This window comes from Macaca nemestrina, chromosome 11 (genome assembly GCF_043159975.1).
Source record: "Macaca nemestrina isolate mMacNem1 chromosome 11, mMacNem.hap1, whole genome shotgun sequence".
NCBI lineage: Eukaryota > Metazoa > Chordata > Mammalia > Primates > Cercopithecidae > Macaca > Macaca nemestrina.
The window spans coordinates 665,736-687,728 of record NC_092135.1 but is presented as its reverse complement, the minus strand read 5'-3'; the positions used below and the strand labels follow the sequence as shown (position 1 = coordinate 687,728).

Here is a 21,993-nt window from a genome sequence, read left to right as displayed (position 1 = left end):
AGATCCCATAATGTTGTGGATGACCTCCAAGACTTAACCCCAAGCTGTATGAATGGATCTGACCCCGAACAGCATATACGAGTCTTTGAGAACTGAACCATGGGGTAGAACATGTTCCAGGCCCCACAGGGGCCACTGGGTGATCCACATTATCCAAATGGCACTGAAAACATCTTAAAACCTGAACTGACCAAAGAAACCGCCCCTGAAGACCAGTAAGAACTTGCAGGCGGAACTTAACTGGGTCAACTGCTTAACAAATTTAATAATCATTATTCTCCATAGGAACTAAACAAGGCCCAGAGTCTCATAACATAGTGTTTAAGATGCCCAGGATACAATTCAAAATTACCTGACATACAAAGAACTATGAAATCTCAATAACTTTTAAGGGAAAAGATAGTCAACAATGGCAACACCAACATGACACAGTTGTTGGAATTATCAGAAAAAGACTTTAAAGCAGCTCTTACATCACCATGCTCTAAGAAGTAAGAGTGAACACTTTTGACATGAATGAAAAATAATAGCAGATAAATAGATAAAAATAAAATGGAGATGTTAGTACTGAAAAATAGAATAACTAAAATAAAATCCAGGGGCAGAGTGCAATTATAAAATGAGATGAAAAAGGAAAGAATCAGTAAGCATGTAAATAGCTCAACAGAAATTATCCAGTTGAAGAACAGAGAGAAAAGGTTGGGGGAAAAAAATCCCCAATAGAACTTCAGGGACCTGTGTGACAACAACAAAGGTCTAACACTCTGTCATCAGAGTTCCAGAAGGAGGAGAGAGTGGAGCGCAGAACAATATCGAGAATAATTTCTGAAAGCATCCCAAATATGATTCAAAACATTAACTTACAGACCCAAGAGCTCAGCAAACTGCAAGCTAAAAAATCCAAGGAAATCAATGCCCAGAGACATCATCAACTGCTGAAAATTAGAGACAACGAACAAACCTTAAAGCAGCTAGAAACCACAACAGATCATGCATAGGGGAATATTCATTCGCATGCAGATTTTTCAAGGAGGCCAGAAAGAAGTGGAAAAATATTTGTAAAGTGCTAAATCACTGTCAACCCAAAAATCTATATCCAGCAAAAGTATATTCAGGACTGAAGATAAAGTGAGAACATTATCACATAGAGAAAAACCAAGAGAAGTCATAGCCAGTATACCTGTTCTAAAGAAATGTTAAAGGAAGATCTTTATACAAAAGGAAAATGATACCAGAGGGAAACTTCGAACTTCAGAAATGAAGGAAGAGCAACAGAAATAGTAAGAAGCTGGGTAAATATAACACACTATTTTTCTCCTCTTAAGTTTTAAAAAATATTTGACAGTTAAACACAAAGTTATAGTATTATCTAATTATCTAATGAGGTTTTCAATGTATGCAGATATAATATACATGATAACAACAACATAAAGCAGGAGGTTAAAGGAACCTATGGGATGGCAGATGTCTACGTTCCTTCCACTCGAAGTGGGAAAATACTAATTCTAACTAGATGGAAATGTTAAGGATGTATATTAATTCCTAGAATTACTAAAAAAAAACTATACAAAGAAATATAGTTAAAAGCTCAATAAGTTGAAATGGAAAACGAAAAAATACCTAAATAATCCAAAAGGACACAGAGCAATGAAAATCAGAGAACGGAAAATGAATGATAATATGGTAAACCCAAATCCAAACACATCAGTACGTTTATTAAGTTTGAATACTCAAAGCACATAATCAGAAAAACAAATACTAAAATAATTAAGGGAAAAACAACAACTAACAGTATGCTATCTACAAGAAACCGACTTTCAAAATAATGATAAAAGCAGGTAAAAAGTAAAAGGGTGAAAAACCATGACAAACAAATACTAATCAAAAAGAAAATGTGAATGGCTCTAGTAATATCAGACAAAAGCAATTTCAGAGCAAGGAAAGTTACCAGGGACACAGAAGAACATAACATAATAAGAGTGAATCCACCAAGAAGACATATAATCCTAGATGTCCCTGCATCTAACCACAGACATTCAAAATATATGAAGCAAAAATTTAATTTAATTTAAAGGAGAAATGGAAAACTCACAATGATCTATTGCTGATTGGAAACTTCAACACTTTTATCACAGTAATCAATAGAACAAATAGACAAAAACAAGATAACAGACAAAGTGGGCAACACCATCAACCAACTGGAAGTAACTGACATTTGTAGACTATCCATCCAACAATAGCACAATACCCATTATTTTCAAGTGCACATGGAACATTCACCAAGAGAGGCTATATCCTTGGTGATAATCATAATAATGAAATAATAAAAAAAAGTTTGAAAGTATGAAATCATACAAAGTATGTTTCTCCGATCACAATGGAATTAAACTATAAATCAGTAATAGAAAGGTAATTCTATTAATTTTCTTAAAAAGGAAATCCTAGTCTATTTAGAAATTAACACACTTCCAAAATTAAAAGTCCACTGTAGTCCAGTGACTGCTTCGAGAACAGTGACCTAGTGCTCTTATTCACTCAATATATGTGCTATTATTCCTGCTGTTCTAACCCTTGCATGTTACACCACATTATTACTTGCTTCTTTTCATACTTTTTTCAGAATTATACCTGGAGTTTATCTTTTTGTGTTTACACAAAAATGTGGCTTATGTATATTTGAGTAGTTGAAACTAGTAGAAACTACCAAACCGGCTGGGCGCAGGGGCTCACGCCTGTAATCCCACCACTTTGGGAAGCTGAGGCGGGTGGATCACGAGGTCAGGAGATCGAGACCATCCTGGCTAACACGGTGAAACCTGTCTCTACTAAAAATACAAAAAATTAACTGGGCTTGGTGGTGGGCTCCTGTAGTCCCAGCTACTCGGGAGGCTGATGCAGGAGAATGGTGTGAACCTGGGAAGCAGAGCTTGCAGTCAGCCAGTATCACGCCACTGCACTCCAGCCTGGGCGACAGAGCAACACTGTCTGAAAAAAAAAAAAAAAAAAAAAGAGAAACTACCAAACCATATTTGACTCAACTAGTCAAATATGCTCAACTAGTATATAATCTCTATTTTCTATTAAACTATCAGAAATTATCTCTAGGCCTCCAAACCTTTTACAATCAAAGAATCTTAGGCTTGGAATTCTCTCAGAATCTACTTTAATCCTGGTTAAAGGGAAACTGGACCCTGCACATGTATTCATGCAGGTCACATCACATTTTATTTTTTTTAATAGCCACTTAAGCTTGTGACTAGAGTTGACTCTTACACCACGTGGGTTTGAACTGCATGGGTTTACTTATACATGGATTTTCTTCCACCTCTGCCACTTCTGAGACAACAAGACCAATTGCTCCTCTCCTTCCTCCTCCTTAGCCTATGGAATGTGAAGATGATGAGGATGAAGACCTTTATCACAATCCACTTCCAGTGAACAAATAGTAAATATATTTTCTCTTCCCTCTGATTTTCTTAACATGTTCTCTTTCTCTAGCTTACTTTATTGCAACACTACTATATATACTACTTATAATATCTTACAACATACAAAATAAGTGTTAGACTGTTTATGTTATTAACAAGGCTTCTGGTCAACAGTAGGCTATTAATAGTTAAGTTTTTCAGGAGACAAAAATTATACATGAGGCTGAGCACGGTGGCTCACACCTATAATCCCAGAACTTTGGGAGGCCGAGGCAGGCGGATCACCTGAGCTCAGGAGTTTGAGACCAGCCTGGTGAACATGGTGAAATCCTGTCTCTACTAAGAATACAAAAATTAGCCAGGCGTGGTGGCGTGCACCTGTAATCCCAGCTACTAGGGAGGCTGAGGCAGGAGAATTGCTTGAACCCAGGAGGTGGGGGTTGCAGTGAGCTGAGATCATGCCACTGCACTCCAGTCTGGGGAACAGAGCAAGACTCCATCTCAAAAAAAAAAAAAAAAAAAAAATTTATAAATGGATTTTCGACTGTGTGGGTGGTTGGTACCCCTAACCCCTGCATGGTTTAAGGGCCAACTGAATGCCTTTTGACAAAATGTTTTCTCAGGTCACTTCTCATAGGTGTTACTGAAACATTCTCTAAGTCTTTCCTTCTTGTTCTACAGAAAATTTGTCATGCCATTTTTATGTTAAAAACCATGTTAAAAATTTATCATGCCATTTTTATGTTAAAAACCATGTTAAAAATTTATCATGCCATTTTATGTTAAAAAGGCTGCCTGCTGCTTATAAAGTCAAGGTCTATTGGCAGGGAGCCCAGAGTTCTTCAAATATTGTTTTCCAACTACTGTAACAACTCTTGCCATCCATTTCTCTACCACCAGGCACCTGCTCGCTACTTCCGTGATACTCTATGAATTTTCATACTACCATACAAGGTCAGGAGATTGAGACCATCCTGGCTAACACGGTGAACTCCTGTCTCTACTAAAAATACAAAAAATTAGCCAGGTGTGGTGGCAGGTGCCTGTGGTCCCAGTCGCTCGGGAGGCTGAGGCAGGAGAATGGTGTGAACCCGGGAGGCAGAGGTTGCAGTGATGTTGCTATCCCCTCTATTTGAACTACGTTTCCCTGCTGAAACGTTATCCATTCTTAGGAAAGTGTCTCATTTTATGCAAAGTCTTTCCTAATGTTCCATCTACACAGAATTACCCACCTCCTCCTCTCTGTTAACAGTATTTTGTTGATATCACTGTAGCACCTGTATTGTTGTATAATCACTACACAAACCTTAGTACCTGGAAGTGGGATACAGCTATAACAAACACCTACAAATTTGGAAGTGACTTTAGAATTGGGCAGCAGGCAGAGGCTGGAAGAAAAGAAATCAAAAGAATACACACTAGAAAAGAAGAAATAACTCCCCCTCCCATTTTCAGGTGATATGGTTGCTTACATAGATAGTTTCAAATAATTTATAAAAAACAACTACCTTTGAACTAACAAATGAATTCAGCAGTCACAGGATACAGTATCAACACATATACTAAAAATCAACTTGTGGAAAACGAAATTTAAAACACAGTATTTGTAGTAGTTCCTAGGAAAATTAAATACAAAAGTACACATTTAAAAAATGCATAGGATCTGCATGCAGAAAATTACAAAATTCTGACAAAAGAAGATAAAGAAAACCTAAATAAATGAAAAGATATACCTGTATTCTTGTGTTGGGAGACAAAACATAATAAAGATGACAGTTTTCCATAAATTAATTTATAAGTTTTCTGCAGTCTCATCAAGATTCTCAGCAAAGCATTTATAGACAAGACAAATTTATTTTAATATTTACTTTTGGAAGGAGGTAGCCATGGAACGGGTAAAACAATGTTAAAAAAAAGAAATACAGTGGAAGGACTCCATCTAATCAACATGAATGCTCAGTACATAGCTATGAAGATCAAGACAGTGTGGCACTGGTGGAAGCATAGACACATGTGTCAACAGTACCAAACAGAGAGCCTAGAAACAGGCATAAGTATATCCAACTGATTTTTGGCAAAGGTGCAAAAGTAATTCAATGAGGAATAATAACTCTTTTCAACAAGTGGTCCAACAGTATCCACAGGCAGAAAAAAAAAAAAAGAAAGAAAAGAAAAGAAACTTCACCTAAATCCCACAACTTATGCAACCATAAGAAAGAATGAGATCATTTCCCTTTTGCAGCAACATGGTTGCCACGGGAGGCCTTTATGCCAGGGAAACTGACACAGGAACAGACAACCAAACACCACATGTTGTCATAAGTGGGAGCTAAAGATTGAGTACATATGGACACAAAGAAGACAACAACAGATTCTGGGGCCTCCCTGAGGGTGGAGGGCAGGAGGAGGGTGAGGACTGAAAAACTACCCATCCAGTATTATACTTATTACCTGGGTGACAAAATAATCTATACACCAAACCCTTATAACACGCAATTTGCCCTTATAACAAACCTTCACATGTACCCCTGAACCTAAAAAAAGTCAAAAAAAAGTAACTGGAAATTAATCACAAACTTAAATGTGAAAAGTACAATGATAAAACTTTAGAAAAAACAAGAAAATCGTTGAGACTTAGGGGTCACTGAAGAGTTTTTAGACATGACGCCAAAAGCACATCCATAAATGGAAAAAAATTGATTAACTAGACTTCAACAACATTTAAAAATTTGTTCTGTGAAGACCCTGGTAAGAATATGAAAAAACAAGCTACAGACTGGGTGATAATGTTAGTAAACCGCATACTCAACAAAGGACTAATATCTGGAATATGAATATATATAATACACAGACACATATACATTCTGTCTCTCAAAGATCAACATTAAAAAAATGCCTTACCTCTCAATTGTTTGGGCAGAGAAAAGGAAAAGGCTATCCAGTTAGAAAATGGATACAAGAATAGAAAAGGCAGTTCACCTAAACTGTTGCACCAATGGCAAATATGCACATGAAAATATTTTCTACATTATTGCCCCTTAGAACCCAACCATTTCCAAAATGAGTTATCACTACACCGCGATTGCTATTATGGTAAAAATTTAAAAATAGCAAAAAAAAAAAAATATGCTGATAAGAATGCTGGGAAACTGGATCATGCAAACATTACTGGTGGGAAGGTAAAATGGTATAGCCCTCTGGAAAATAATGTGGCAGATTCTTATAAAACTAAACAGACAACTATCATATGACCCAACAATTGTACTTTTGGGTATTTACCCTAGACAAAAGAAAACATATGTTATTAAACATATTATTTATAATAGCCTAAACCTGGAAACCATCTAGATGTCCTCCAACAGGTGAATGATTAAACAAGTTGCTGTACATCCAGGCCATGAAATACTGTCAGCAACATATATGCAGCCACTGTGTTGCCACATTATAATATTCAAGATGCCCAGTTTTCAACAAAAAATTATGATACAAAGAAACAAGAAAGTGGCCAGGTGCAGTGGCTCACACCTGTAATCCCAGCACTTTGGGAGGCTGAGGCAGGTGGGTCACGAGGTCAGGAGATTGAGACCATCCTGGCTAATGTGGTGAAACCCCATCTCTACTAAAAATATAAAAAATTAGCCGGGCGTGGTGGCGGGCGCCTGTAGTCCCAGTTACTTGGGAGGCTGAGGCAGGAGAATGGTGTGAACCCAGGAGGCGACGCTTGCACTAAGCTGAGATTGCGCTACTCCACTCCAGCCTGGGCGACACAGCAAGACTCCGTCTCAAAAAAAAAAAAAAAAGTATGGCCCACTCACAGAAAGAAAAGAAACGAACAAAAACCGTCCCTGAGAAAGCACAGGGTCTTACTAGACAAAGACTCTAATCAACTGTTTTAAATATGCCTAAAGAGCTAAGTGAAACAAAAACCACTAAAGGAACCAAAAGAATGATGTCTCATCAGATGGAATACCAATAAAGAGAAAGTATTAAAAAAACAGGTAAAAGTTCTGGAGTTGAAAAGTACAGTAACTAAAATTCAATGTTACAACATGTCTCAGTAGGCAGAAAAAAGAATCAGTGGATTCTTTTTTTCTGTGGATGGCCAATTGACATTTTCCAATATGAAGGAAAGAAGCATGAAGAAAATTAATAGAACCTAGGGCACCATCAAGCACACCAACATACCCATAATGGAATCTCAAAAGAAAGAGAGAAAGGCCAGATGCGGTGGCTCACACCTGTAATCCCAGCACTTTGGGAGGTGAAGGGGGGCAGATCACCTGAGGTCAGAAGTTTGAGACCAGGCTCACCAACATGGAGGAACTCCATCTCTACTAAATAGAGAAAAAAAATTAGCCGGGCCTGGTGGCGCATGCCTGTAATCCCAGCTACTTGGGAGGCTGAGACATGAGAATTGCTTGAACTTAGGAGGTGGAGGTTGTGGTGAGCCAAGATGGCACCACTGCACTCCAGCCTGGGCAACAAGAGCGAAACTCCATCTCAAAAAAAAAAAAAAAAAAAAAGAAAGAAAAAAATTAGAAAGACTTTTTGAAGAAATAATTGCTGAAAATTCCTAAATTTGATAAAGTACATGAATCTACACATCCAAGAAGCTCAGTGAACTCAATGGTGGATAAACATAAAGACTCACACTGACACACATTGGAATAAAATAGCTGAAACCAAAGACAAAAAGTGAATCTTGAAATCAACAACAGAGAAGTAATTCACCATGTACCAGGGATTCTGAATAAGATTAACAGCTGATTTCTCCTCAGAAACCAAGAAGGCCAGAGGCAGTGAGATGACACATATAAAAGAGGGAAAGAAAAAAAATGTTCAGCAAGAATTCTGTATCTGCGAAAACCGTACTTCAAAACTGAATGGAAAAATTATCCCATGCAAATAATAACCAAAAGAGACCTGGAGTATCTATACCAGGACCAGAGAAAATAGATTTTACGTTGCAAACTGCTGTAAAAACAAAGAAATACATTATAGATTGATTAAAAAGTCAGTTCATCAAGAAGATATAACAAGTACAAACATAGGTACCTACCAACTGAGCAACAAAAATCGACAGAAATCATGTGAGAAAGAGACAGTTCTGCAATAATAGTTGGAGACTTCAACACCCTTTCAATAATAAATGGACATAAGGCCAATGAGGAAATAGAGGTCTTGAACAATACTATAAACCAATTAAAACTAACAGACACATACAGGACACTAAACCAAACCACAACAGAATACACATGCTTCTCAAGTACATATGGAACATTCTCCAGAAAAGACCATAAGTGAGACCAGAAAACAAATTTCAGTAAATAATTTTTTTTTTTTTTTGAGATGGAGTTTCACTCTTGTTGCCCAGGCTGGAGTGTAATGGCATGATCTTGGCTCACTGCAACTTCTGCCTCCCAGGCTCAAGCAATTCTCCTGCCTTAGCCTCCTGAGTAGCTGGGATTATAGGCACGCACCACCACACCCAGCTAATTTTGTGTTTTTAGTAGAGACGGGGTTTCACCAGGTTGGTCAGGCTGGTCTCAAACTCCTGACCTCAAGTGATCCGCCTGCCTCAGCCTCCCGAAGTGCTGGAATTACGAGCATGAGCCACCGTGCCTGGCCAGTAAATTTTAAAAGACTGAATTCATACAAAGTATCTTTTCTGACTGCAATGTAATGAAACTAGACATCAATAGCAACACTGGAAAATTCACAAATATGTGGAAATTAATATAATATTAAACAGACAGCGAGTCAAAGAAGAAATCATAAGATTTCACAGAAAAGAAAAGAAGAAATCACAAAATTAGAAAATACTGTGAGATGAATGAAAACAAAAACACAACCTATCAAAACTTATGGATGCAGTGAAGGCTATGCTGAGAGGGAACTTTCTAGTTGTAAAAGCCTACATTAAAAAAGAATTTCTCTTACAAAGAGACTTAGACTCCCATACAATAATAATGGGAGACTTCAACACCCCACTGTCAACATTAGACAGATGAACGAGACAGAAAGTTAACAAGGATATCCAGGAGTTGAACTCATCTCTGCACCAAGCGGACCTAATAGACATCTACAGAAGTCTCCACCCCAAATCAACAGAATATACATTCTTCTCAGCACCACATCACACTTATTCCAAAATTGACCACATACTTGGAAATAAAGCACTCCTCAGCAAATGTAAAAGAACAGAAATTATAACAAACTGTCTCTCAGACCACAGTGCAATCAAACTAGAACTCAGGACTAAGAAACTCAATCAAAACCACTCAACTACATGGAAACCGAACAACCTGCTCCTGAATGACTACTGGGTACATAACGAAACGAAGGCAGAAATAAAGATGTTCTTTGAAACCAATGAGAATAAAGACACAACATACCAGAATCTCTGGGACACATTTAAAGCAGTGTGTAGAGGGAAATTTATAGCACTAAATGCCCACAAGAGAAAGCTGGAAAGATCTAAAATTGACTCTCTAACATCACAATTAAAAGAACTAGAGAAGCAAGAGCAAATACATTCAAAAGCTAGCAGAAGGCAAGAAATAACTAAGATCAGAGCAGAACTGAAGGAGATAGAGACATAAAAAACCCTCCAAAAAATCAATGAATCCAGGAGTTGGTTTTTTGAAAAGATCAACAAAATTGATAGACCGCTAGCAAGACTAATAAAGAAGAGAGAGAAGAATCAAATAGATGCAATAAAAAATGATAAAGGGGATATCACCACCAACCCCACAGAAATACAAACTACCATCAGAGAATACTATAAACACCTCCACGCAAATAAACTAGAAAATCTAGAAGAAATGGATAATTTCCTGGACACTTACACTCTCCCAAGACTAAACCAGGAAGAAGTTGAATCCCTGAATAGACCAATAGCAGGCTCTGAAATTGAAGCAATAATTAATAGCCTACCAACCAAAAAAAGTCCAGGACTAGAAGGATTCACAGCTGAATTCTACCAGAGGTACAAGGCAGAGCTGGTACCATTCCTTCTGAAACTATTCCAATCAATAGAAAAAGAGGGAATCCTCCCTAACTCATTTTATGAGGCCAACATCATCCTGATACCAAAGCCTGGCAGAGACACAACAAAAAAAGAGAATTTTAGACCAATATCCCTGATGAACATCGATGCAAAAATCCTCAATAAAATACTGGCAAGCCGAATCCAGCAGCACATCAAAAAGCTTATCCACCATGATCAAGTGGGCTTCATCCCTGGGATGCAAGGCTGGTTCAACATATGCAAATCAATAAACGTAATCCAGCATATAAACAGAACCAAAGACAAAAACCACATGATTATCTCAATAGATGCAGAAAAGGCCTTTGACAAAATTCAACAGCCCTTCATGCTAAAAACTCTCAATAAATTCAGTATTGATGGAACATATCTCAAAATAATAAGAGCTATTTATGATAAACCCACAGCCAATATCATACTGAATGGGCAAAAACTGGAAGCATTCCCTTTGAAAACTGGCACAAGACAGGGATGCCTTCTCTCACCACTCCTATTCAACAGTGTGTTGGAAGTTCTGGCTAGGGCAATCAGGCAAGAGAAAGAAATCAAGGGTATTCAGTTAGGAAAAGAAGAAGTCAAATTGTCCCTGTTTGCAGATGACATGATTGTATATTTAGAAAACCCCATCATCTCAGCCCAAAATCTCCTTAAGCCAATAAGCAACTTCAGCAAAGTCTCAGGATACAAAATTAATGTGCAAAAATCACAAGCATTCTTATACACCAGTAACAGACAAACAGAGAGCCAAATCATGAATGAACTTCCATTCACAATTGCTTCAAAGAGAATAAAATACCTAGGAATCCAACTTCCAAGGGATGTAAAGGACCTCTTCAAGGAGAACTACAAACCACTGCTCAATGAAATAAAAGAGGACACAAACAAATGGAAGAACATACCATGCTCATGAATAGGAAGAATCAATATTGTGAAAATGGTCATACTGCCCAAGGTAATTTATAGATTCAATGCCATCCCCATCAAGCTACCAATGAGTTTCTTCACAGAATTGGAAAAAACTGCTTTAAAGTTCATATGGAACCAAAAAAGAGCCTGCATTGCCAAGACAATCCTAAGTCAAAAGAACAAAACTGGAGGCATCATGCTACCTGACTTCAAACTATACTACAAGGCTACAGTAACCAAAACAGCATGGTACTAGTACCAAAACAGAGATATAGACCAATGGAACAGAACAGAGTCCTCAGAAATAATACTACACATCTACAGCCATCTGATCTTTGATAAACCTGAGAAAAACAAGAAATGGGGAAAGGATTCCCTATTTAATAAATGGTGCTGGGAAAATTGGCTAGCCATAAGTAGAAAGCTGAAACTGGATCCTTTCCTTACTCCTTATACGAAAATTAATTCAAGATGGATTAGAGACTTAAATGTTAGACCTAATACCATAAAAACCCTAGAAGAAAACCTAGGTAATACCATTCAGGACATAGGCATGGGCAAGGACTTCATGTCTAAAACACCAAAAGCAATGGCAACAAAAGCCAAAATTGACAAATGGGATCTAATTAAACTCAAGAGCTTCTACACAGCAAAAGAAACTACCATCAGAGTGAACAGGCAACCTACAGAATGGGAGAAAATTTTTGCAATCTACTCATCAGACAAAGGGCTAATATCCAGAACCTACAAAGAACTCAAACAAATTTACAAGAAAAAAACAATCCCATCGAAAAGTGGGCAAAGGATATGAACAGACATTTCTCAAAAGAAGACATGCATACAGCCAACAGACACATGAAAAAATGCTCATCATCACTCGCCATCAGAGAAATGCAAATCAAAACCACAATGAGATACCATCTCACACCAGTTCGAATGGTGATCATTAAAAAGTCAGGAAACAACAGGTGCTGGAGAGGATGTGGAGAAATAGGAACACTTTTACACTGTTGGTGGGATTGTAAACTAGTTCAACCATTATGGAAAACAGTATGGTGATTCCTCAAGGATCTAGAACTAGAAGTACCATAGGACCCAGCCATCCCATTACTGGGTATATACCCAAAGGATTATAAATCATGCTGCTATAAAGCCACATGTACACGTATGTTCATTGTGGCACTATTCACAATAGCAAAGACTTGGTATCAACCCAAATGTCCATCAGTGACAGACTGGATTAAGAAAATGTGGCACATATACACCATGGAATACTATGCAGCCATAAAAAAGGATGAGTTTGTAGCGACATGGATGCAGCTGGAAACCATCATTCTCAGCAAACCATCGCAAGAACAGAAAACCAAATACCGCATGTTCTCACTCATAGGTGGGAACTGAACAATGAGATCACCTGGACTCGGGTAGGGGAACATCACACACCAGGGCCTATTATGAGGAGGAGGGAGTGGGGAGGGATTGCATTGGGAGTTATACCTGATGTAAATGACGAGTTGATGGGTGCTGACGAGTTGATGGGTGCAGCACACCAGCATGGCACAAGTATACATATGTAACAAACCTGCATGTTATGTACATGTACCCTAGAACTTAAAGTATAATAATTAAAAAAAAAGAAAATATTTCTAAAATTTTATCACAGATGAGTGGATGGACTTGCTCTCTATGTAATATGAAATTAATCTATTTTATTAAAATTTAAAAGGACAAAAAAAAAAAGAATTTCTCAAATCAATAGCCTAATTTTACACCTTAAATAACGAGAAAAAGCAGCACAAACTAACCCCAAAGCTAACACATGGAAGAAAATAATAAAGATGAAATTAGGCCGGGCGCGGTGGCTCAAGCCTGTAATCCCAGCACTTTGGGAGGCCGAGACGGGTGGATCACGAGGTCAGGAGATCAAGACCATCCTGGCTAACACGGTGAAACCCTGTCTCTACTAAAAAAGTACGAAAAACTAGCCGGGCAAGGTGGCGGGCGCCTGTAGTCCCAGCTACTCAGGAGGCTGAGGCAGGAGAATGGCGTGAACCCTGGAGGCGGAGCTTGCAGTGAGCAGAGATCGCGCCACTGCACTCCAGTCGGGGTGACAGAGCGAGACTCCGTCTCAAAAAAAAAAAAAAAAAGATGAAATTAGAGACAGATTAAATATAGTAATAGAAAAACAATAGAGGCCAGGTGCAGTGGCTCAGACCTGTAATCCCAGCACTTACGGAAGCTGAAGTGGGTGGATTGCTTGAGCCCAGGAGTTGGAGACCAGCTTGGGCAACTTGGTGAAACTCTGTCTCTACCAAAAATACCAAATACCAGTCTCATAACTCAGTCTCTAAATAAATAAATAAACGAATAGATAAAAAATTTAAAATGGAATAAAAATAAGAAAAATAATAGAGAAAATCAAGACAATCAAAAACAGATTCTATGAAAAGACTAATAAAATTGATAAACATTTAGCTATACTGAGAAAAAAAGAGAAAATAGAAATTACTAAAATTAGAAATGAGAGTGGAGGCATTACTACTGATGTTACAGAAATTTAAAAGGATTATAAGAAAACACTGTGGACAATTATTGTATATCAACAGGTTAGATATGTAGATAAAATGGAGACATTCTTAAGAAAAACACAAGCTATTAACACCAAAATGACTCAAGAAGAAATATAAACTTTGGCCGGGTGCAGTGGCTCATGCCTGTTATCCCAGCACTTTGGGAGGCAGAGGTGGGTGGATCACTTGAAGTACAGAGTTCGAGACCAGCCTGGCCAACATGGTGAAACCCTGTCTCTACCAAAAAATATAAAAATTAGCCATGCATGGCGGTGCATGCCTGTAGTCCCAGGTACTCAGGAGGCTGAAGCAGTAGAATCGCTTGAACCCAAGAGGTGGAGGTTGCAGTGAGTCAAGATCACGCAGGTGCACTCTAGCCTGGGTGACAGAGCAAGACTCTCTCAAAACAAAACAAAACAGAAAGAAATATAAATTCTGAACAGATCTATGACAAGTAAAGAATTGTTTTTTCACCAACCTGATGCTAAAAGAAAAGAAAGAAGAATTGAATCAATAATTAGAAACCCCGCAACAAAGAAAAGTCCAGGACCAGAAAGCTTCACTGCTGAACTCTACAAGACATTTAAAGAAGAATCTTTCTCAAACGCTTCCAAAAAATAGAAGAGGAGAGAGCACTTTCTAACTCATTCTGTAAGAACGGAATCACTCTGATACCAAAGCCAGACAAAAACATCACAAGAAAAGAAAACTGCAGATCAATACATATTCAATGTAATATGCCACATTAATAGAGCAAAGAAAACATGCATGATTATCTCAAGTCGATGCAGAAAAACCGTCATCAAAATTGATCACGCTCGTAAAAAATCTAGCACCCTTTCATGATAAAAACACTAGAAATAGAAAGGAACTTCTTTAACATGATAAAACAGCATTTGTGAAAAACACACAGCTAACATCATACTCGATAGTGAAAGACTGAAAGCTTTAATCCTAAAACCAAAAAGACAAGGATGCCCCAGTTCACCACTTCGGCTCAACATTGTTATGCAAGTTCTACCCAGAGCAAGTAGGGCAAAAAAGAGAAATCAAAGGCATCTAAACTGGAAAGGAAGTAAAATAATGTTTTTTACAAATGATGTAATCTTATACATAGAAATTTCTAAAGAATACACAAAAATATTCTTTTTTTTCAGGATACAGGATCAATAAACAAAAATCAATTGTATTTTTATGCTCTAGCAATGGATAATCCCAAAATGAAGCTTAAAAAAATTTCCATTTATGATGTCATCAAGAAGAATAAAATACTTAGGAAAAATTTTAACTAAGGATGTGCAAGACTTTTTACAGTGAAAACCACAAAACTCTGCTGAAAGCAATTCAAGAACACCCCCCAAAAATGGAAAGACACCCAATGTTCATGGATTTGAAGACTTAATATTATTAATATGGCACTACTCTCCCAAGTGATCTACAGATTGAATGCAATCCTATGGAAATCCCAAGGGCCTTTTATATTTTTATTTTTGCAGAAATGGAAAATTAATTATAAGATTCATATGAAATTGCAAGGTCCAGCAAATAGCCAAAACAATTTTGAAAAAGAACAAAGAAGACTCTCACATTCCAATTTCAAAACTTACTGTAAAACTATGATAATCAAAACAATGTGGTACTGACATAAAGACAGACATATAAGCTAATAGGATAGAATTGAGAGTCAAAAATATACCCACACATCTAAGGTAATTTGACTTTTTTTTTTTTTTTTTTTTTTTTGAGACAGGGTCTCACTCTGTCGCCCAGGCTGGAGTGCAGTGGTGCAATCTTGGCTCACTGCAACCTCTGCCTTCCAGGTTCAAGCAATTCTCCTGCCTTAACCTCCTGAGTAGCTGTGAGTACAGGCACGTGCCACCACACCTGGCTAATTTTTGTATTTTTAGTAGAGACAAGGTTTCACCATGTTGGCCAGGCTGGTGTCGAACTCCTGGCCTTAAGTGATCCACCGCCTCGGCTTCCCCAAGTGCTGGGATTACAGATGTGAGCCATCATGCCTGGCGGGTAAGTTGAATTTTGACAAGGATGCCAAGACCATTCAGTGAGGGAAAGAATAATCTCTTCAACACATGATGTTTGGATAACTACATATCCACATGGGAAATATAAAATTGGACATCTCATACCATACAAAAATTGAATCAAAATGGATCAAAGACCTAAATGTAAAAGCGAAAGGTATAAAACTCTTAGAGAAAAACAGAGGTAAATTTCATTACTTAGATTTGGCAATAGCGTCTTAGGTATGACATCAAATGCACAAGCAACAACAAAACAGATGAAGTAGATTTCATCAAAATTAAGTACTTATGGGTCGGGCGCGGTGGCTCATGCCTGTAACCCCAGCACTTTGGGAGGCCGAGGCTGGTGGATCACTTGAGGTCAGGAGTTTGAAACTAGCCTGGCCAACATAGTGAAACTCCGTCTTTACTAAAAATACAAAAATTAGGTGGACATGGTGGCAGGCGCCTGTAATCCCAGCTACTCAGGAATGGATGTATGGATGAACAAAGTGAGACAAGTACTGTATAATTACGTAATGAACTGTTACTTAGCCACACAAAGAAATGAAGTACTGATACGTGCTATGACATGGATGAAACAAGACGCTAAGTGAAAAACGCCAGTCACAAAAGGTCACATATTATTTAATTCCATTTATATGAAAAATCAAGAAAAGGAAGACCCATAGAGACAGGAAGCAGATGAGTATTTCCAGGGTCTGGGGATGGGAAACGGGGAGTGACTACTTAATGTGAACAGGGTTTCCTTTAGGGGTGATGAAAATGCCTTGGAGCTGGACAGAGGTGGTGCTCGCAACATATAGCGAATGAATATTCTAAATGCCAATGAATTCTTCACTTTAACATGGTTAATTCTACATGATGTGAATTTCACCTGTTTTAAAAAGTGGGTCTTCAAGGATGAGGTGAGACTCAGAGATATGGACTTCACAAACACCTGCTAATAAATATTGCTATTTATAAAGGGAAAAAAACAAACTCTTGTCAAAGATTGGGTAAAGTGTATGATGTCTACACCATTAATTCACTTTTTAGTAGGCTGTCGGTTTCATGCAAAAAATCATGTTGTCAGAGTGTCCTGGAGATAAAATTGAATGGACAATGTAATGACTTTAGTTAATTTGGTTAAGATTGTAATATTGAAATGTTCTGTGCCTCTGTGAGTGGCAGAGCCAATGCTAGGGCAGTGTCTAATCGTGTTAGGCGCACAGTAGGCACTCATTAAATGGCAGTCTTCTCTGCACTACTACCTTGCATGGAGCCGGCCACAGGCAGAGACATACTACAGAGAAGGAAGAGGGGGCCCTGGCTTCTGTGGCTCTGGTGAACGCACTGCTCAGTGTCTCTCTTGCAGGCTCTAGACTGCAGTACTGGGGTGGCCCAGGCAGCATGCTGTAATCCAAGGGGGCCCAGGGTGACAAGTTACATCACAGGAGAGTCAGGCAAAAACTCAGGAAGCGACAGGCAGCTGCAGAGAGAAGAGGATACCAGACCGAGTCTGAGGACTCCTGGCCGGGAACGGCTTACCTTGACTCCATCTTTGTGCACTGCCCCTACATGCAGACTCCTTTCGACGTGGGCCTGCTTCTGCAACTTCTTTCTCTGTGTCTTCTCCAGCCACAGGTCATCCACACTGATGGGTGAGCGGTGAGGGATGCCCCTAGGCTGTGAAGGAGCCTCCCCGTGCACAGCCTCTGCAGAGACGCAGAGGAGGGCCCATGTCACCATCTCAGTGGTGAAGCAGGGCTTCCGGGCAGGCTCCATGTGGAAAGCCTTCCGAATGTGAGAGCAACTGGGCTTCTCACTTGCTGGTTCTTCCCAGGGCATGTGGTTCTGGAGAGCAGAGAGAACAGGTCGGGGGTCAGAGGTCAAAGGACATATCAACTGGGAGCATGCTGTCCTTCCTCTGCCCAGTTCCTTTTGGGTACAACACTATGTTTTGGTTAATTTTCAAAGTACAGAGTCCAGTGATATACTTTGTTCACAGTCATTTTGTAAAACGTGAAGATTAGGAACAAAACAAATCTTGTTTCTGTTAAAATGTCTACTCTGAAGAGTATTTTTTTTAAAAAATCCAGTCTTCTAGTTTGATCAAAGAATTAGGCCTTGAAAGTCATTACTGAACTTGGCATGCTCATTAGAAATACTTTTTTTTTTTTTTTTTTTTGAGGTGGAGTCTCGCTCTGTCACCCAGGCTGGAGTGCAGTGGCCGGATCTCAGCTCACTGCAAGCTCCGCCTCCCAGGTTCACGCCATTCTCCTGCCTCAGCCTCCCGAGTAGCTGGGACTGCAGGCGCCCGCCACCACGCCCGGCTAATTTTTTTTTGTGTATTTTTTAGTAGAGACGGGGTTTCACCGTGTTAGCCAGGATGGTCTCAATCTCCTGACCTCGTGATCCGCCCGTCTCGGCCTCCCAAAGTGCTGATATTACAGGCTTGAGCCACCGCGCCCGGCTAGAAATACTTTTTAAAGGCCAGCAACTGGGGTAAAAGCTCCTGCTTAAACAACATCCCTTACGAACGGAACTGCAGCAGCAGCAGCACACTTCCAGAGCCCAGTACCCCTTCTAGCTTGACTCTGATGCTCACTGAAATGTAGGCAAGGCTCCACTTCACCCATGTTGCCACCACCATCACTGGTTGCCGTTACGCACCAGGCACCGTAAGGATTTCAAAATAAAATATGTCTCCACTAGCAGAAGAGTTAGGCCTATGTTGGCATCACCAGCATCTCTGTTGTTTGGAATTTGCCACTGGGAGAAGAAACCCTTTTCTTCCCACATGTTGTCCAAGTCTAACGACCCCCTATGCCCACCCCATGAACATCTACTTCATAGCAGCAACGTCTGCGGAATGGCATTCCCAAATACTGTGTGTACTGTGTGCTAAAAACTAAGGTGAAATTTCTTTTAAATATTTCAAGAGTCTGCCTTAAAAACGTATCTATACTGGAGGACTAAGGAGGCCAGATCTGATAAGGCAAGATTTTGTAACACGTTGCTCCTAGAAAAAAGGGTTGGCAAGAGCAGCCCTCACTGGAGACTATCACAGGGACTGACTGTTCAACCCGACACTCCACTCCAGTTGTACGGGAGACTGTTTCTGCTATAATTTATTACTGACATATCAGTTGGAGAAAAGTGGGTATGCTTACTTAATATTGGATCTCGGGTTTTTGCTTCTTAAGTATCTCTTGCTGAACAGAATATGGTGTTTATTTTGTAGGTAAGTACGTGGAAAATGAAGTTCTTATTTTAAATTAAGCTCCTGGATAGAGTTTATTTTTATGGTAGAAATTGTAGGGGGTCCTTATTCTGGAAGTGATTAGATGCACTTGAGAGATGAGAGTATTTTGCATAAGAATTTTCTACAAGATTAGGATTTAATTATAGATTCTCTGCTTAATCTGAGGTATTCTAAAATTAAAAACGTATACATATGCATATGTATACAATGAAAGAGAGAGAGATGGAGGAAGAGAAATTGGATGGCTGGATAATTATTATATAATGGTTTTGGGGTACAGCCTGGGAATTAAGACTTTTTCTAGCTCTCCAGGTAATTCTCATGTGCGGCCAAGGTTGCAAACCACCGATCTAATGTGTTTATTTGAGCTCCAAAATATTGCTCTACATTTGAAAACTATTTTCAGCTAGTTCTTTCTCCCCAGGTACCTTGTGGATCAGAAACAGCTGGTATCTCCTCCCTCAGAAACTCAGAGAACTTAAGCGACTTGCCTCAGAGCAAGTCCTTGCCCAGAGGCACCCAGCTGGATCCTCCAGGCTATGCAGCAACAGATAGACCATACTCCTGGGAATGGGTGAGAAATGGATTTCCGAGCCCAGAGGGAATGGTTGGCAATTTGTGTCTAAAATGCCCTCCAGGGAATTCTGAGGCAAGGGTAGTCTGGGACTTACTGTACTAGAGAGACAGATAGATTAGAGGGAGGCAAGGAGCTCAGGCTGTCCTGGTGGTCCTCATGTGTCCTAGGGGAGAGGGCCAGAAAGCAGACTTTGGGGTGGGATAATCTGAGTTTGACTAAAGGAACTTTTGTCCTTGGTTGTATTCCCAAAAGAGCAGCATTAAGAAATGATGAGACAATGGTAGATGAGAAAGTTCAAGAAAATCTGGAAAGGGTAAAGTAGATGTAGAAGGGGTAGATGGTGCTGTAGAGCACAGGAAGCTATCTAAAGAAATGCAGATGACTTGGAGTTCGCATGGAAGGAAGTAGGCAGAGGTTCTGGTTTAAAGTTTATAAGTGTGACCCTCAGTTAGGGTCCCATTGCAGTCAGCCACATGACTGTGTATACTCCCCTTTTCATTTCTCCTACTCTCAAACTTCCAGCCAAGATCAAACTCGAGAGACTTACGGTCCTGAATAACTGAACAAGAATCTCCAGCTTGTGGGGACCACAGACTGACTGGTGAAAGCAGTGGAGAGGTTTGGGATGAAAACAGGATAACAAGAAAACCTGTGTGGTGAGCAGGGAGTGACTCAGCACCCTGCTTCATTCTTTCCCAGTATAATCCTGTATCTCCTCAATAAGTGACTGGAGGATACCGCTCTGGAGAAACTGACCCACCTCAGAGAAGAGACCTCTAAATGTTGACTTATAAAATAAGCAATTTCTCTTTTAAAATCACTTGACAGGAAAGCACACCAGCCGATTAGCTCCACACGTGCCCATATAATATCTAAACAGATATTTGGTCTCTTACTCTGAAATAAATATGAAATTCACCCAAAGATTGCTAGGCATTTAGGAAAAACCTTCAACACACTAAAATGACCAAAATAAACAAATAGGGGAAAAAACTAAGAAAGAGAAAATGTAAAGAAGAAAACTTCAAAATAACTAAAATTAATAACCTGAAGAAGAAAAAGGAAGACACTGAAATCATCAAATAAGAACAGTATGCTATTAAAGAAAACAAAACAGGAAACTTCTAATTCTGGACAAGAGGGCATAGACACACTTCTCCCTGTTTGTTTCATTAAGCACAGCTAAAAACCTAAGACATTATATATAACACAAAGATATGAAAACAAAGACATCTGAATGGTGGAGAGAAGAAAGTAGACCAGCTAGGGATCATAAAATACAACAAGGAATGACACACCAGGGAGTTCCCTAGGTTTTCTTTTGCCGCATATATACCACTCATACATGCTTCCTATATGGATGCTGAACAATCTTGCTGGAGCTGTCACTAGGTCCAGACAGAAAAGTTCCAACAGAAGCCTGCATTCTCTAGCTAAAGGACCAGCCTAGCAAGACAGAAAACTTTTAGACAAATGCTCTACTCAAGCCAAACATTAGGTAAAAACCATGCAACATACCCCTGTCTCCCTCACACCCCAGCAAAGCCTGAGTGAAGAACTCCCAACCTCACCTGTCGTGGGTCACATATGTCCCCGAGCCAAGTGGTGTGACAGAAGGCTGATGGGAAAGCCTGAACTTTCTTCCCCTGCCAGTGTCAGTGAGGCCCTCCGCCATGGTGTCTGTGAAGACAATGTGTGAAGCCAGTCTTCCATCCTCTACCTGGTGTCAGTGAGGCATTCCTCCCCTGCCCTGTTGGAGTAATGTAGGAGAAGGCCAGTTAAAGAACCAGCACCTTCACCACCAGCTAGCATTCGCAAGGGCTCCTGATCCCACTGACAGAGCAGGAATATCATCATCTTGGACAAGCATCGCCATTCTAAAGTCCACCTTGATCAAAAACTGCCTAAAATCTAAAGGGCATCAGCCTAATGGCTAAGATCAGCATGACCATAAACTACAAATAACGTCTCTGACCAGAAACATTCCAAATCCCTCCCCAACCAGAGACATGCCAACCCCAAGATACCCTCTCCTCCAGCCAGAGAGATGTCAGCCCCAAGATAACCTCCCCTCCAACCAGAGACATTCCAACCCCACCATAAACTTCTCCCCGCAACAGAAATATTCCAAGCCTGTAATAAGCTCTCTCACCAATACATACTCTTAATCTGTAA

At 39.5% G+C, this 21,993-nt stretch overlaps 1 protein-coding gene, 1 long non-coding RNA gene and 1 other non-coding gene across 4 annotated transcripts in view; 2 read left to right on the top strand and 1 right to left on the bottom strand.

Moving 5' to 3' along the window:
- The window catches only part of LOC105464145 (Rho guanine nucleotide exchange factor 4), a 209,245-nt gene that overhangs the window by 100,369 nt on the left and 86,883 nt on the right, over window positions 1-21,993 (bottom strand). The window contains exon 3 of the mRNA XM_011711806.3: window positions 17,525-17,830. Within this exon, the coding sequence (XP_011710108.2) occupies window positions 17,525-17,830 (306 nt within the window). The remainder of the gene's footprint in view (window positions 1-17,524; window positions 17,831-21,993) is intronic.
- Window positions 1,144-20,545, top strand: LOC105464142 (uncharacterized). 2 transcript variants are annotated; one of them, XR_011609637.1, is made up of 4 exons: window positions 1,144-1,280; window positions 3,381-3,445; window positions 19,666-19,815; window positions 20,341-20,545. It is a non-coding gene; the product is annotated as an uncharacterized lncRNA (long non-coding RNA). The 2 variants fall into 2 exon arrangements; XR_976668.3 differs by having other exon boundaries at window positions 1,154-1,292.
- LOC112423545 (small Cajal body-specific RNA 4) lies at window positions 18,943-19,071 on the top strand. Its single transcript, XR_003014018.2, has one exon. It is a non-coding gene; the product is annotated as a small Cajal body-specific RNA 4 (non-coding RNA).